We start from the raw sequence: 15804 nt of genomic DNA, 5'->3' as shown, positions 1-15804 counted from the left end.
ATATATATATATATAATGATTGAGTAGCCCAAAAGAAAGGTCAATGCTGTCAAAAGTCTTTAAATGTTCCTAATTTTTTTTTTATAATAGTATGAAGTGAGTCTCTGCATCCCTTCTCACTACATTATGCATGTACTGTACATTCAAAGACTTAATTACACAATTTTGCAGTAATCTTTGTTTTTATTCATGCTATTCACTTGTTGAGTGAGTTTGAGGATGCACTCCAACTAGATTACACACATCTTAAGAACATTTATAAAAAGAAATTGTGCATTTTTAGACATTTTTAGTCTTTACACAAATTATTTTTTACACTTGTACTTTTTATGTCTACACCCTTTTTTTTCTTCTACTGTTCTACTTTTTGCTTATTTTGATTATTGTTTTTACATTTGAAGATTGAGATGCTTATATAAGAACAATAAAGAAAATAATAAATGGTAATAGTTTTAAAGTATTTTTAATACTGGTTTATTGCTTTTAACATTTCACTTTGAATGAAGAGTTGGGAAAGTACAAGATATAACTAAGATTTTTAATATAATTTTATTCAATAGTAATAATATCTTAACTTTTCACAGATTTTTCTCAATAGCTGTATGTTGTTTTCATTTTCTCTCTAAGTGTATTTGATATGTATTTTTTGTTGGGATCAAAAACTCAAGGATTTCCAGATGGCATAAACCCCATCTCTGCTGCTGGTTATATTTTCAATTCTCAATTGACTTTCTATCATAATACTATTGTGTGTGGTTTAATAAATTTAAAGTTTTGATCACCCCACATATAAACAAAACTTAAATCATTTTGCTGATACTTAATTCTGAACTCAAATATTAACATTTACTGTTGAATTTCATCAATAATAAGCTATTTATTTAATACTAGTTGTATTGAGCAAAATATTTGTTGTGAAACTATAAGTAAATAAGGAAAATAAAAAGAAAATAGATTTATTTACATAAAATCTATTAATATAAGACAAAATTTCTTGAAATACATTTTTTATGTAAATATCTTCACAGTTAGGTATTAATTTCTGCATGCAAATTAAGTAGCTACAGTAGAACCTCGAAAACTCGGCTCTCAATAACCTGACACTCCGGATAACTCGGCCACACTCTGGCAGGGCAAAAAAATCCTTAGTTAATTAATTTTCATTATAGACAGCTTTATAGAAGTATAAAAGCTCTCATAAATTATTTTTCTGAGGTCTGTCTTATCAGGTAAATTACTGTACACAGTGTATTCATTAATTTTCATTTTCATGTAGAAAAGGCTCTATGCCTTCATAAAGGACGTACTTTTCCTTTGTTTAAGGGTATTTGGGCAGTTTATTCTCTGTTGTATTCTCAAGTAAACAATACATAAAAGTACAGTACAGTATTTTCTGAGGAAACACTCGTACTTATTTTTTTAACCCCATTCCCAATAACCCGGCATTTTCACAAACTCAGCCACCCTTCGGTCCACATTTGGCCGAGTTTTCGAGGTTCTACTGTATTTAATTGGACATAGTTTTTTATTTCTTGTCTAGTTGTAAGAACACTTACAACTAGGCAAGAAATAATTCATTCATTTATTACTGAAATGAAAACATGCAGGATTAATCTTCAAGCAATATCCTATTTCTCACAAAATTACTCAGCCTGTTTATGTGTTTATTGCAACACGTAACAAGTTTGTTTAGCCTATTTTCAAAAAGTGTTTCTATTGCTGTAAATACCCAACAACAATGGCTATCATTTACTTACCAATAATGAAATGGTGACAGCTTAACTCTATGTTCCTTCAAATGTGGCAAAACTTGAGTCGGAAGAGGCCAGATTTGGGCCTTATTGGGGTTGATGATATACATTTCACTGAAATATGTTCAGCAAATCCATAGTTCCAGTATGCCATATGTGATCTGACATTGGGGAGAATAACATTGAATGTGTATGGAGAACACAACATTTTCCCTGTGTACGTCAATGAGCTAAAGATGGATTTTGAAATTTTCAGATCTCAGGCCAAACTTTACACCAGGGTCCTTGAGAAGGGTAGATCTAGCCTCTTGGGAAATAAAAGAAAACTGGAAAATGATGGTTAAGCTTTTTAATTTAAATAAATCTCAGTTAACTGAAAGATCTTATTTACTTTATATTATTCATTATTTTTTATTATCCAATACACTTGCAGTTCAATTTACATTAGATAACCAAGGCTGTATTGTATTTTAAAACTCAATAAAATGATTTTGTTAAATAAAAGACTATGATCAAAAAGTCACTGTGCATCTATTTTGTATCACTCATAACATAGATCATAGTGGCATTTTTGATCCTTTTCTGTCTTTAATATATATTTAATATCAAATTTCTTTTGTAGGATGTATAATTCTCTGCAAATTCTTCAAAAAACAATATCAAAACTATCTCAACAACTGCTGATCTATGGAAGTAATAAATTGCCATTTGATGCCAATACAATATTTTTGGAAATGGTATGTTTTCATTATAAAAATTAAATTAATAAATATTTTAATTTTGTGAACTTCTAATATACTGAAGACACACACACACACACACACACACACACACACACACACACACACACACACACACACACCTACAGTACACATGTATATATGTTTATTTATGTAGTTGAATCTTTTTAATTTGGATTATCCATTTTAGAAAATTAAACTAATTTTATGCAAGTTTTTAGTGTTTGTCAGTATTCCATATTCTTTGGCAATATCTCATTTTCTCTTTATTTTCTTTTCCATTCCTTTAATAACTTCTTTAAGCTGAAGATAAACTTGTTTATGTTCTGTGCTGGAATATTGTAAAAACATAGCCAAATAACTATATTTAGATGCAAATGTCACTGAAATTGTGAAGTGTGACAGTTTAATTTATACCTGGAGGTTTATGTAATGTATGATTTTAGGAAGCTTCAAATTCTGTAAGTCAGTTGACTAAGTGCTACTTTCTCTTTTCGAGTTTTATTTTCTTATTTATGGCTACTTTACAATTTATATTGATTATCGGTAGATTTTGAAGTCTCTTTGTAATGCACCTGTTAAATTTATATCTTTCCTATATGTTTTGCAGCTATTTTAATTACCTTATTTTAAAGTGACCAGATCCTGAAATGTAAAAACAGGACATTAGGTGGATGCTTTGATGTGACATCACAAGTTATGTGATTGATTCTAGTTGATGATTGCCAGTTTTTTAACTTTCCATCATCATTGATAACATATCTCAAACAGTTAATAAACATTTTTCTTAGCCATACACTTTTGTTTACAAAATAATGACCTACAGCATTTAATGACCTACAGCAAAATAATGACCTACAGTGATAATTAACAGTTAAATACAACTTGGAGTGTAGATTTTTTTGCTTTAATTACCATTCTTTTAACTCAGATAATTAGCAAAATCCATTAACTTCCATTTAAAACTAATCTGCCTGAACATGGTACTTGCCCTATACATTCACTATTCTCTAGATACATTCATTACCAGTTGGACTACTGTTTCTGTAAATTGGATGTTAAAATTTTTATGCTATAACTTATATGCAATTCATTTTTTTTACTTATAATTTATGCAATGAATAGTGTCTGCTTTTGGATAGAATTACAGAATGGTCCAAAATTGGGATATTTTTTGAGACAGTTTTGAGATTGGGATGGCATATTATAAAGAGGGACTGTTCTGCCAAATTCGGGATATCTGGTCACTTGTGTATTATTCTTCATTTGATTATTTTGTTCACTGTGATCTGTTTGGAATAGAAGAGGGATGTGGGTGTTGAGTGAAAAAAGGGGAGAATACTTTTTTATCTGCATATGAAGTGGCTCACATCTGCTTTCAGAGCAGACTACAGACTGGGATCTGAAGCAGAGTTGAAAGATCTTCCATTTCATAAAACAAATTTCTGACTCCTTAACCCTTTCAAGGGTTTGTTTTTGAAATTTTATGTTTGAATCAGTCAGATTTATGCTAAAAACATTTGAATTAAATATATTTTTTAACACTAATTAAATATGAATTTTAAAGGGATAATAGCAGATTTGAAGTAGCTAATAATTTGAATGAAATTAATCAGATTTGACTATATATACATAAATTATATTTATTTGAAAATCTTGTTTAAGAGTGGTTTGGTAATTACGACAGAAAAAATAAAAAGCTTTTTTCGTATAATAGAGATATTTCGTAAATGTTATGATATATTTTCGTTGGTAATTATTGTTATCATATCAAAAATAAACACACATGTACACTTGTATTATACACTTGTATTATACTTGTAGTATATAATTTTTCTTATTTTAAATAATAATATGTAAAATTTACATGAATTAAATATAAAAATTTTTCATTTAATTAATAGGATACTAAAAAGTCCCAATATAATACTATTCCAGAGAAAATTAATATTAAATTAAATTCTGAACAAAATGTAAGGTAAGAAAGATTAATTCTTCGTATTCGAAATACAGTTTTAAAAATATTTTACTGTTTTGTGTGTTTTATTCTGATAAAAAATAATTTTACATTTCATATGTAAATTTTTGAATAAATATCCAATCTAAATAATATATACATTGAAATCTGTCATGCAATACTTAAGGTAATATTTGCATTAAAATATGATATAATAATTATATTATTATCTACATTTATTTTAATTGATTATTGTAATTATTGATGTTTAATTCTTTGTCTATTAATTTTTATTCATTTTTATTGTCAGTCACTTGACAAAATTCTGATTTTGGAACAAAAGTTAAACAATGATTATAAGACTAATAGCATAAAATAAGTAAGATAATCTATAAGTAGATATTATAATTGTATTATGATAAAATTATTATAAATGTACAGTGGTGCCTCGTATAACGTACTTAATCCATTCCAGGTGCACGTCCGTTAAGTGAAAAGTCCATTATATGAAACGCATTTTCCCACAGAAATGCACGTTAAAACATATAATTCGTTCCGCAGCATAAAATAACCGTACTGTACCATAAAAAAATGAAAATGGAGCAGTCACCAATTATGTCGGGTAGTCAGATGTTGTGAGGAGGAGGTGGAGGAACACTTTCTTTACACATTCATACACATACAGACTTTTTACACATTTCAGCAGGTCTCTTTTTATTGTTTTTTAATCAGATTCAGAAGAGGCTACCAGAGCTTGCAGGGTCATCTCCTCTTGTTCCATCCTTTGTTTTTTGGCAGCTTGCTTCTTGAAAAACATGTCCAAGGTGGTCTGTTTCTCTCTCTTTTTCAACACCTGTCAGAAATGACAGGCAAGGGTGTTATTGTAGAGATCATTGATCTTGTTGGCCTCACTCTGTTTGGATAATAAGTGTTGGTAAACTATTGAACCTCTCCCCATTTGACAAGGAAGTTTTTGTCAACTTTCACTCCTTCTGATGATTTCTTGCTTTGTTTCAATTGAAATCACCTTTCTGTTTTTTTAGAAGCCATGATTTGCACAACACTTGAATAAATGTAAATACCCTGCACTGAGGTGATGTACGTAATAAACAAGGGAGCAAGCCGAATCCCAACGGGAGCTCTGTACTTCAGATATACTAATAATATATTCTAATAATATTAATATATTATAAAAATAGCAGATTGTCATTGGCAATGGCAAAAGAGTGGAAACGTCATTCGCACTTGTTCGCAGAAAGACCGTTGTTTGCCTCACGTAACTGCTGAATGAAAAGTGTGTTGTTCACCTCACGTAACTGCCGAACAGAAAGTCCGTTGTTCGCAGCGTCCGTTATTCGAGGCACCACTGTATTGTGAAGTAGTGTGTATAAATAGATATATAATAATTATTTTTTTTTACTTTCATTCTGAGGCTGTGTGGGAGGGTGAGATAGGCTAGTGCAAACCAGTCAAATTCATTCAACTGGTTATTGATTCGATGTCCTCTACGTCATACCCTTCTATGGAAAGTGGCAGTCCCTTTGACAACTCTCAAAAAAATTTAACAAGTTGGATTTTTTTTGTGCAAAAATCATGAAATGTTCATGCGCAGTAAAATATTTATGCAACTTGTTTCACTACAAGCTGCGATTTTGAGTCAAAAAATTAACTGGTTATCATACTTATAAGAATATTATAATAATAACGTTAAATTATTGAACTATTATTAAATTATTGAATTATATCTAATAATATAAGCCATTGATTGCGTGTTTGTATATCTGTAATCTGTGACAGAATGCCTAGAATGGCCACTAGGGCATCTCTAGCTATTATTTAAATTAACAATAAATTCAGTATATTATTATTAGATGTGATTTTTTTGCGTTTTTTGACTGCATTTTAGTAGGGTATGCCATAAAAATGCACATTAAGAAAGGATTTTTTTAAAATTCCTGCTATGGGGAGAGGGTTAAGGATTACCCTCTTCTTTGTTGGAGGAGGTGTAATCCTTAGAGAGGGTTAAAAATTTCCTCCCGTGGGGGTAATCTTTATCCCCCTCCCCATAGTAAGGGGAAAAATTTTTATTGATATGAATTTATTATTTATACCATGGAATGACACACCTGCTGCTGGAATGCCCACTAGGGGGCGGCCTGGACTACTAATATATATATAAAACACCAGAGTTTGTAGCACAAAGTTATAAGCAACACATCGTGATTGTTGATTTTTTTCATTTTGTTAACAAACTTTTCTAAGTGATAATTTGCCTAGAGGTTGAAGAAATGTTTGTTGGTTCTTTAGAGTTATGTCAAATGATATCACAAACCACAGCGTTGCAGGTTTGTCGAAGGAAAACAGTCTTGCGACTACACAAATTTTATCTGATGTATCAAAAGCAACTGCATTGACTAGTTTGTACTCATCTGTAGATCAACAATTGCCATCTCTTCTTTCCCACTACTTTTCTCTCCATGCTATCTTGGTATTGGCTATTTGTGTTTATCATACTCAATCATCTCTCTCCACCTTTTTCTTGGTCTTTCTTTTGGTCTCTTTCCCATAACTTTTCTCTCATAAGGCTGTTTTGGAAGTTTCTTTCCCTCCTCCTCTGTTATAAGTCCAAAACATTGTAACTTTTACTCTGCTAATTTGTTTTAGCAAACTTGTTAACCCCAATCTCTCCAATCTCTCAACATAACTTTTTTTTTTATCTAGGCAGGGATGCACAACCTGCAGCCCAGGGGCCACATACAGACCCCTTAGTTGCAAACTGTGCTTATTTTTCTTTGGCTGTGGATGAATCCACTGACATATCATCAACAGCACAAGTGATTGTGTTTATTAGAAGTGTTTCACTAGATTTTATTGTGAATGAAGAATTTCTTGGCATGCTGTCGCTTTCCAGACATACAACTGGTGCTGACTTACTAACTGGTTTATTGAGTGTTTGCAACAAATCAGCACTGGACTTTGACAAGCTATCCAGCATCGCCACTAATGGAGCACCATCTATGGCATATGAGAATGGCATGGTCAACTTGCTGAAAAACCACCTTGGGGACAGGCAAAAGGAGTTAGTCCAGTATCATTGCATAATTCACCAACAGCAACTTTGTGCAAAGAAGCTGGGATTTGAACACCTGTTGAAAGATCTCTATGATACTGTGAACTTAATCTGCCTTCATGGACTCAACCATCGACTCTTCACATCATTTCTTGAAGAAATAGATGCTGATTATGCTGACCTGACCATGTATACTGAAGTTTGTTGGCTGAGCAATGCAACAGTCCTCAAGAGATTTGTGGATCTATTGGGCCTATTATCACTTTCCTCAAAGAATGGGGGAACACTACAAGGAATTTGGAGGGACAAAGATGGCAGTGTGATTTAGCTTTCCTTGCTGACATTACTGCTTATCTAAACGACCTTAATTTGAGATTGCAGGAAAAGATGCAACTTGTTTCTCAGTTGGCAAGTAACATCAATGCATTTATGATGAAACTAGCACTTTTCAAGTCACACATGCAATCAGAGAACTTCACACACTTTCCACATTGCAAGGCCATGACAGAGAAATACCCACATATGAAGATGGATTACTCTGACCAAGTTAACACCCTCCTTACATTATTCAATGAGAAGTTTGGTGAATTCCAGAAATACAAGATCTACCTGCAGCTTTTCTCAACTCCATTTGATGTGAAAGTGGAAGATGCCTCCAGATGTCCAACTTGAGTTGACAGACATCCAGAGCAATGATGAATTGAAATCACAGTTTAAAAATTCTGATCTCCTCACATTCTACAAAGAACTGCCAGATACATCATTTCCAAAACTGAAAGACAATGCTCGATTTTGTGCATGCATGTTTGGCATTTTCACTTATGAATTTAAACAAGTGCAAAACACAGAACAGGTTAAGTCTAACCCTACTGGAGATACATGAGATTGCCTTTATCTCCCCACCCTCTTGACTTTTGGTCACAAAAATTTAATAGCATCAATCCCCTAATACACAAACCTCCCTGCAAAATTTCAGAAATTTTAGACAAAAAGCATGGGAGTTAAGCTTCAAAAAGGGTAAACAAAATTGTGCCTCCCACACGAACATCCATACATACAGAAATTATCCCTGAATTTTTTTGCATTCCTTGATGTTTCAAGCTACCCCAAGTCCAGAAATATAAAAAATCTTGGGGTGATTTTTTTTGCAACAGTTAGTTTTTAAACTATTCAAATTTGATTATTTCTGGATATTTTTACACATCTTAGATAAAATTTGTTGATACTTTTGCAATCTTTAAGTATAAATTTACCCTCGATGAGTATTTACTTGACTTTCGAGCAGCAAAGATGGGTAATTTTTTAGTAAGCAAATTACTTCATAAAAAAAAAACACAAAATATTTTAATGAAGAAAAATCGCCTAAAAATTTGAAAAGTCCAAGCATTTTCAAACATTACCATCTAGGACACTTACGTTAAGAACTACGATGCCCTTCAGACTGATAAATTCTGTTAGAAAAAAGGCTACTACAGGAACAGTTTTTCTTGTATTTCAAGCTTTTAGTTAATTTTTCTTTATTAATGCTATATTGTCTGTTATTTTTTGTGTAATTAGGGATTTATTTTTAGTTAATAATAATGTACTGCAATTATATTTATGGCAAATTTGTTAACAGACTAGTATGACAGCCTGCAATTTTTGCCTTGTTTTGCTAAAGATTGTTGATCGGTTGCCTATCAGAACTACATAATTTTTTTATTTTTGTGCTTGTTAGTTACTTTGTAATGGTTATATTCCTTTAGGGATGACTTAGGATGAGAGAGTTACTCTTCTAGATCTACCATGACATTTCTTTTTGTTATCATTTACATTATAAGTGAATTTAGATTGTACGAGACTTTCTGGAAGGCATTTCTTGCATAAATTAAGGAGAAATTATGGCTTCTTTATTTATGCAAGATATATAATAGATAGATTGAAAACTTGTGTTTCATAATTAAACTAATAAAAACTTATTTATAAATGTTACTTATAAATAAAATAATAATTGTTATTTTAAGAAAAACAAATGCATTTGTGTTTAAGTTGATGATCATTATGACAAACAAGAAATTAAATTTTATTCGTCAAATCATCTGTAGTGATGAATTAAATGTAAATGTATTTAAAAACTAATGTTTGTTAATTAAATGTTATTTTCAGGACTTTGATTTTGTACAATTCGCTAACTCATACTCGTAAAGAATTAATTAGCTGCCACGTTTCAGCTTCTTCTGTCGAAGTAAGAGATTTTTTAGGAAATGTAGTGCCGAGTCAGATCAACCCAGTGTTTGTCGGAAGTGCAATCGTTGAAGAAGAATACGAGGTATTTCTTTTGAGTAACGGTTAAAAATAAAATATTGCATATTTTCAAATTTACTGTTATTATTTAAACTTATTAATGCACTGCACAATTTAAATGCTTTTTATTTTGTATGGCAGCTTGTTTTCTTAGCAGAAATTCCAGCTTTAGGTTTGGTTACTTACACACTTCATTTTATGGAAGATAAAGATGTAGAAAAAACTGTTGTTGTGTTATATAATTTTGATTCTGCACCTGAAAGTCGGTATGTAATATTCTGTGTTTAATTTGTGTTGCATGTGTTCTTAATGATACTGAAAACAATATAAATAATGTACAAAATTATGTGAATATTTTTATTTATGATTTGCCAATTTATTAATACGATATGTTTGCACACAAATTTCTGTTGAAATTGCACAAAAATGCACAAATTATACTGTATATGCAGGGTTCCTATGCACCTGGAAAGTCAGGGATTTTCATTAGTGTTCGGAAAAAGTCAGGGAAAGTCAGGGAATTTGTTGAAAATTGTCAAAAAGTCAGGGAATTTGTCTCCTTAATTTTAATAATTCAGCGATTATAAAAAGATGAAATTGTTTATTAGAATAAAAAATAACTAATTAAAAACTTGTTCGCAAACTTTTAACAGTTGAAATTGTAATTTATTAGAATGTTCATTTCAAAGTAGCTAAATAGATCAGTAAAAATCTGTAATTTAATTGTTTTTTACGTTTAAAACATTACTTACTACACAACATAAAAAATTATAAATAGTTACCCGACGTTTACAGTAAAATATTGGCGCTGACTTGTTGTTGGCAGAAGCTTTTTATATTTGTTGTTACAATTTTCCTTGAAAGTATTGTACTGCAAGCATATTTTTCCCCTCTCTTTCGTTTTTTACGCAACTTCGATACATAGTTTAATAATTAGTTTAACTGAAATGACGTTGGGTAACAAATATCACTGATTTTGTCAAATTTAGGGTTAAAAACTGGCAAGATTGATCATATAAATATATTGTAGTTATATTTTCAAAAATCAACAGGTAATCCAATAGTTTAACCAGTGTTAACTTGCTTATAATTAAAATTTAATAATTAAAAATAAGATGGCAACTTAATCACCCACATTTAGTCCAAATTACATATGTATGTAATTAATTTACTAAGTTCTAGCCCAATATATAATCAAATTTTTAATAGTACAATTCAAGCCTGTTATGCATGTTTGGAATTTTCTTAACAATATAAAAAAAAAAAAAAAGAAAATGCACTTACTTGTCTATTAGTTTATTTACTGCTTTCAAAATAGCTTCTTTTGAATGTTTTGATGACTTGCAGCCATGCCATATGTATATACTTCCTACATTTGTATCAATCAGAGCAAAAGAAGACCGACTTCTAAGACTCTGAGTACTGCATACAACTTCTAACAAAGCTGCTTCTTGTGGAATTTCACCTTGAAGCATAAACAACCTCCATTTTTCTATTAGAAGTATTTGAAAATTAGTGTTTTATTAAATTCATTTTCCCCCTTTTTTAAATTTATCTAACCTTTCTTGTTACTTAAATAGTCTTCTCTCTTTCCTTTGTAAATAATCATTCCACCTTCAAACAAACTTAGAAAACAAGGTGACTCTTTTTCTTGAATTACTCTTATCTGTATTAAAATTGTTTGATAAACTCCGTAAGAATGTATAATTATATGATAATATTGATATGATTAACAAGATAATAATTTGAATTAGTATTAATTTTCAGTCTACATGAAGACTATGGAAATAACCAATAAAAATTGAATACAGTATTGGAAAATTATTTAAATAAAATATACAAAGATGGCATTAATTTTTATTAATTCCTTAAGTTTTTCTTTTTTTGGTAAAAGAGAGAGAAGTAAATCTACTATATGTTCATATATTTATGTTTAAAATGTTTTAAAAAAATTAATTTGTATTACTGAGTAATCAAAAATATATAAAGATTAATTTTTATTGAATATTTATACAGCATTAACATAAAATGAAAATTCTCTGCTTAAAAAGCAGAGAATTTTCTTTCATGTTAATGCTTTAAGGAAAGGAAAGAATTAGAATCTAAATAAACAATTCCTATACAAATGCTAATGAACTTCAAACTTACTTTGGTTTTTCCTTAATTTAACTATAAAGGAAAAACCAAAGAAAGGACCTATAGTAAACTACATAATTGAATTTTCTAATTTCTTATACTGAAAACATGAAACAAAATAAGTAAGTGAGGATGTTTAGTAGTAATAAGTTATTCATTGCTTCAAACAATATTAATGCCATTTAAGTAAAAAATATTTTAAATAATTTCAAGCATGTATATTACATTTAAGGATTACTCTGAAAAACTCAGCTTCTACTATACTATTTTAGATATGGTTTTTGTGTTTTTGCGGAAAATCAAACATATTTTTAGACCCATCTAAAAGTTCTCTAATTAGTCTCAGAAAAAGGAGACCTAATTCTTGCACCTGGTGAAAACAGATAAGATTGGCTATAATCTAATAATTTTAATCTTTGCTACCATTGCTTTTTGCTCGAGAAATGCTGGGCTCATCTGCTAGTTTTTTTATAACTTGCTGAACATTGTTGGCATTAATATATTGTGCATTTATAGAGCTAATTATAAAGAGGAAAGCATAAAGAAACAAGATTTAGATTCCCCAGTCATATTATCTATATATTTAGACTGGGAATCTATATGATATAAAATCCTCATATTCATAGATCTGCTATCCCAAATATCCCATCTAAAATATAATGATGATCAAGGTTTTGATTAAGACTTGGAAAACTTCAAAACAAAAACAACTTAACATTCTGAATCATTGTTGTAGACATAGAAATTACTACACTTTCTTCTTGTTAACTGATTGAAAATATAGAAAATGGGTCTGTAATGAGCATTTGAATACAACTTCCAATAAGAGTAANCGATATTCCATACTAAGAAATGTGAGGGTTAGGGAATTTGGACAAAGTTGGTCAGGGAAAATTAGGGAATTCAAAACAAAAATTTGAGTAGGAACCTTGTATATGCCCTTGTTTTCTGATATATATATATATATTTGAACAAAATATTCTACAGTACATAATATTTTAGTTATCTAACATTTATAATTACTTCATACTTCATATGTGGTAGCATGAATGCTTAACATCCTTTCACATCAATACCTGAGTAACAGGGAGAGACGGAAGTATCTCCCTGTTAATGATGTTTCGTATACCAGATAGTGAACAATATAGTACCATTCTAAAGATTTCTTTCAATAACTTTGTATTATCCTGTAATATATATACTAAATTTGTCTGTCTAGTGCTGCTTTGGCCTATGTCATAAATTGTGACTGTTCTTTAATTACTAAAGATGTAGTTTTTTTATACTTCCATAGTTTTCTGGATTCTGTTTTACCCTCTGCCTTTTCATAAATGGTATTTTATAGTGTAGAATACTAAAGAATTGTCATTCCTTTAAGCTGTATTTAAAAATTTTTTTAGTAGCTTTTCTTATTCTTGTTATCTTAGCCAATCTCTAAATATTATCAAGTTTTATTAATCTCGCAAAATGGAGATGAATAAAGCTTAAGGATATTTAGCCAACTGAAAGATCATTGTTTTTTATGTATTAAAGTTTTATATTTTGCAATTATACAATACAATGTGCTTCTTGTAATGGTGGATATTGTTAACTGTCATCTAATATCAGAAATTTTAGGTCAACACAAATAAAAATTGGAAAAATGTTAAAGGTGAAGTTAGAAATGTAATGTTACATGTCATAACTTTCCCACTTTCAAGAGTCCACTGTTCATATAAAATATGGAATCTTTTAAATATTTTGGTGCTAGCAGGTGACTTAAAGGAGAACTAGAGGTGCAAGTTTATTGCATACAGGCTGTAAGTTGTTTCTTCACACTGTCAAACTCAAACCCTGACTGATTACATGTAGTCATTTTAATTTATCAGTCTTGACTGATGCTTGAAACACTAATCATTTTAATCATTATTTGCTCACAGTACGATACTTCAAAATGGCATTTATTACTGTTAATAATAATTAGAATTAATAAATTTTGAAGTTTAAGCCATAAAACCAAAGCTACTCCTAATTGTCATTAATATTTACTTTGCTTAATGTTGTTGGTCAGTTATCATCATAAGAATAGAAAAGTTCCAAACTGATTACAAGAAATATTAAATACATTAGACTCTGCTAATTAACAGATTCTACCATATTTAATAATTTTTTTTATACATTGATTAAAACAAAAGAAATGGCATTTTTGTCTAATTCAAGATATTTTATTGTTACATCTTTCAGATTCAATAATTCTCTTCATTCAAATTTATATTTATTCAGTCCTATTGTCAAGTCATTTTCAGTATTGCTTACAATACAGTTCATTTTTGTTTTTAAAGAAATAAAATTTTAAATAATCTTGTTTCTTATGATGGTTATTAAATGGTAACATTTTAAAATATTTTCTTAGAAAATTTTCCATCCAGTCCTTGACGCCTCCTCAGGAATTTATGATTAGTTCTTCCACTATAACAGCTGTCTTCTCTGGTGCAGATGGAATGCTGAGGGTAAAGTTAATAAACTTTTTTCTGTGTATTTATCTGTAAATTCAATTTTACTAAGTTTCTTAAAATTTTTAGAGAATCATTTTAAAAGAGGGAATTTCGATCGATGCCAGAATACAGTTTCTTTTGTATGGAACGAGACCTAAAGGTAAAGACAGGAGTGGAGCGTATCTGTTTTTGCCCGATGCTGCAGCACAGGTATGTTCAATGATTGGTTTCGTCTTAAAAGTTGATAAAATTATTATTTAAAATTCTTTGAGAGAACAAGAAATGGTATAAAATTTATTTTCTGAACAGTTTTTTAATATTTTTATCCGAGTTCTACTTAAATACTATGATATTTTAAATTAATTTATATTTTTTAAACAGAATTTGAAATACAGTTGTCCAAAAATTAGAATATTGAAAGGTCCTCTTGTGTCCGAAGTGACAGTTTTTCTACCGGAAGTAGAACATCGTATTAGAGTTAAGAATACTGCAGGTATTTTAGAAATTTCTCTATGTATTCATATTAAGTAATATATTTGGAAAATAGGATAATGTTATCTCTGATATATATTTGGATTTAGGATTAGATAGTGCCGGATTGGATATCTATAACATTGTTGATGTGACCCGTGAAGTAAATAAAGAATTAATTATGAGATTTTATACAAATATAACCAATAATAATCAAGAGTTCTTCACAGATTTAAATGGATTTCAAGTAAGACTTGTGCATATTTTTTGCCTATTTTTAATTATTTTTTCATTTATGTTTGTTTAATTTAAACATTTTATAGCTTTCAAAAAATATAATTCCTGTGTATTCCACTATTATGATACATATCTTTGTATTTTGCTTGTTATTGCTCCTGATAGAATATAGTTTTATATATTTGTTCTAGAAATATGACCTTTAATATACAGTAGACCCTCCATTATCCAGAATCACATTAACTGGGATACCAAAAATACTTCCAAATGATCCATTAAACATTTCAATCCAAAGGCCTTAAATAAGCCTTAGTAAAAATTCTTATATTTTTAGAATTTATTTCATTTAATTTTTCAAAAAACATCATTGTTTCTATTCAATCATTCTATCTTTGAATATGCAAATCTGAAGAAGATCTCCAATTGCAGACTGAAAATATTAGTTGAAAAATTTTTATTTCAAAGTAAAACATCACTGGAATACAATTTAAAGCTTTCGGATTGAAGTGTTTATTATATCATTTTACTCTAGCAAGTGGTGTTTTAACTCTTTTAATATTAGTTAATCTGTATAGAAATTATTTATTACATATTTTAATCATAAAGTGTTTGAATTAATACATTTAAAGTTTGTATTTTGATTGTAATGCTTTACTTATCTGGTAATAAAAAAATAACCTCACAA

The 15804-nt window shown here is 29.7% G+C and overlaps 1 protein-coding gene across 1 annotated transcript in view; it reads left to right on the top strand.

The window, feature by feature from the left end:
* LOC111620547 (alpha-mannosidase 2-like) overlaps positions 1-15204 on the top strand; it is a 49599-nt gene extending 34395 nt beyond the window's left edge. The window contains exons 11-18 of the mRNA XM_023362478.1: positions 2374-2488; positions 4396-4469; positions 9664-9826; positions 9943-10067; positions 14330-14426; positions 14499-14621; positions 14793-14904; positions 14993-15204. Coding sequence (XP_023218246.1) covers positions 2374-2488; positions 4396-4469; positions 9664-9826; positions 9943-10067; positions 14330-14426; positions 14499-14621; positions 14793-14904; positions 14993-15189 — 1006 coding nt within the window. The 3' untranslated portion in view covers positions 15190-15204. The remainder of the gene's footprint in view (positions 1-2373; positions 2489-4395; positions 4470-9663; positions 9827-9942; positions 10068-14329; positions 14427-14498; positions 14622-14792; positions 14905-14992) is intronic.
* Positions 15205-15804: the final 600 nt, after the last annotated feature.

Source organism: Centruroides sculpturatus, unplaced genomic scaffold (assembly GCF_000671375.1).
Source record: "Centruroides sculpturatus isolate CEXI.00-Female unplaced genomic scaffold, Cexi_2.0 scaffold244, whole genome shotgun sequence".
NCBI lineage: Eukaryota > Metazoa > Arthropoda > Arachnida > Scorpiones > Buthidae > Centruroides > Centruroides sculpturatus.
The sequence above is the reverse complement of the archived record's forward strand: the minus strand, read 5'-3'. Positions and strand labels throughout refer to the sequence as shown.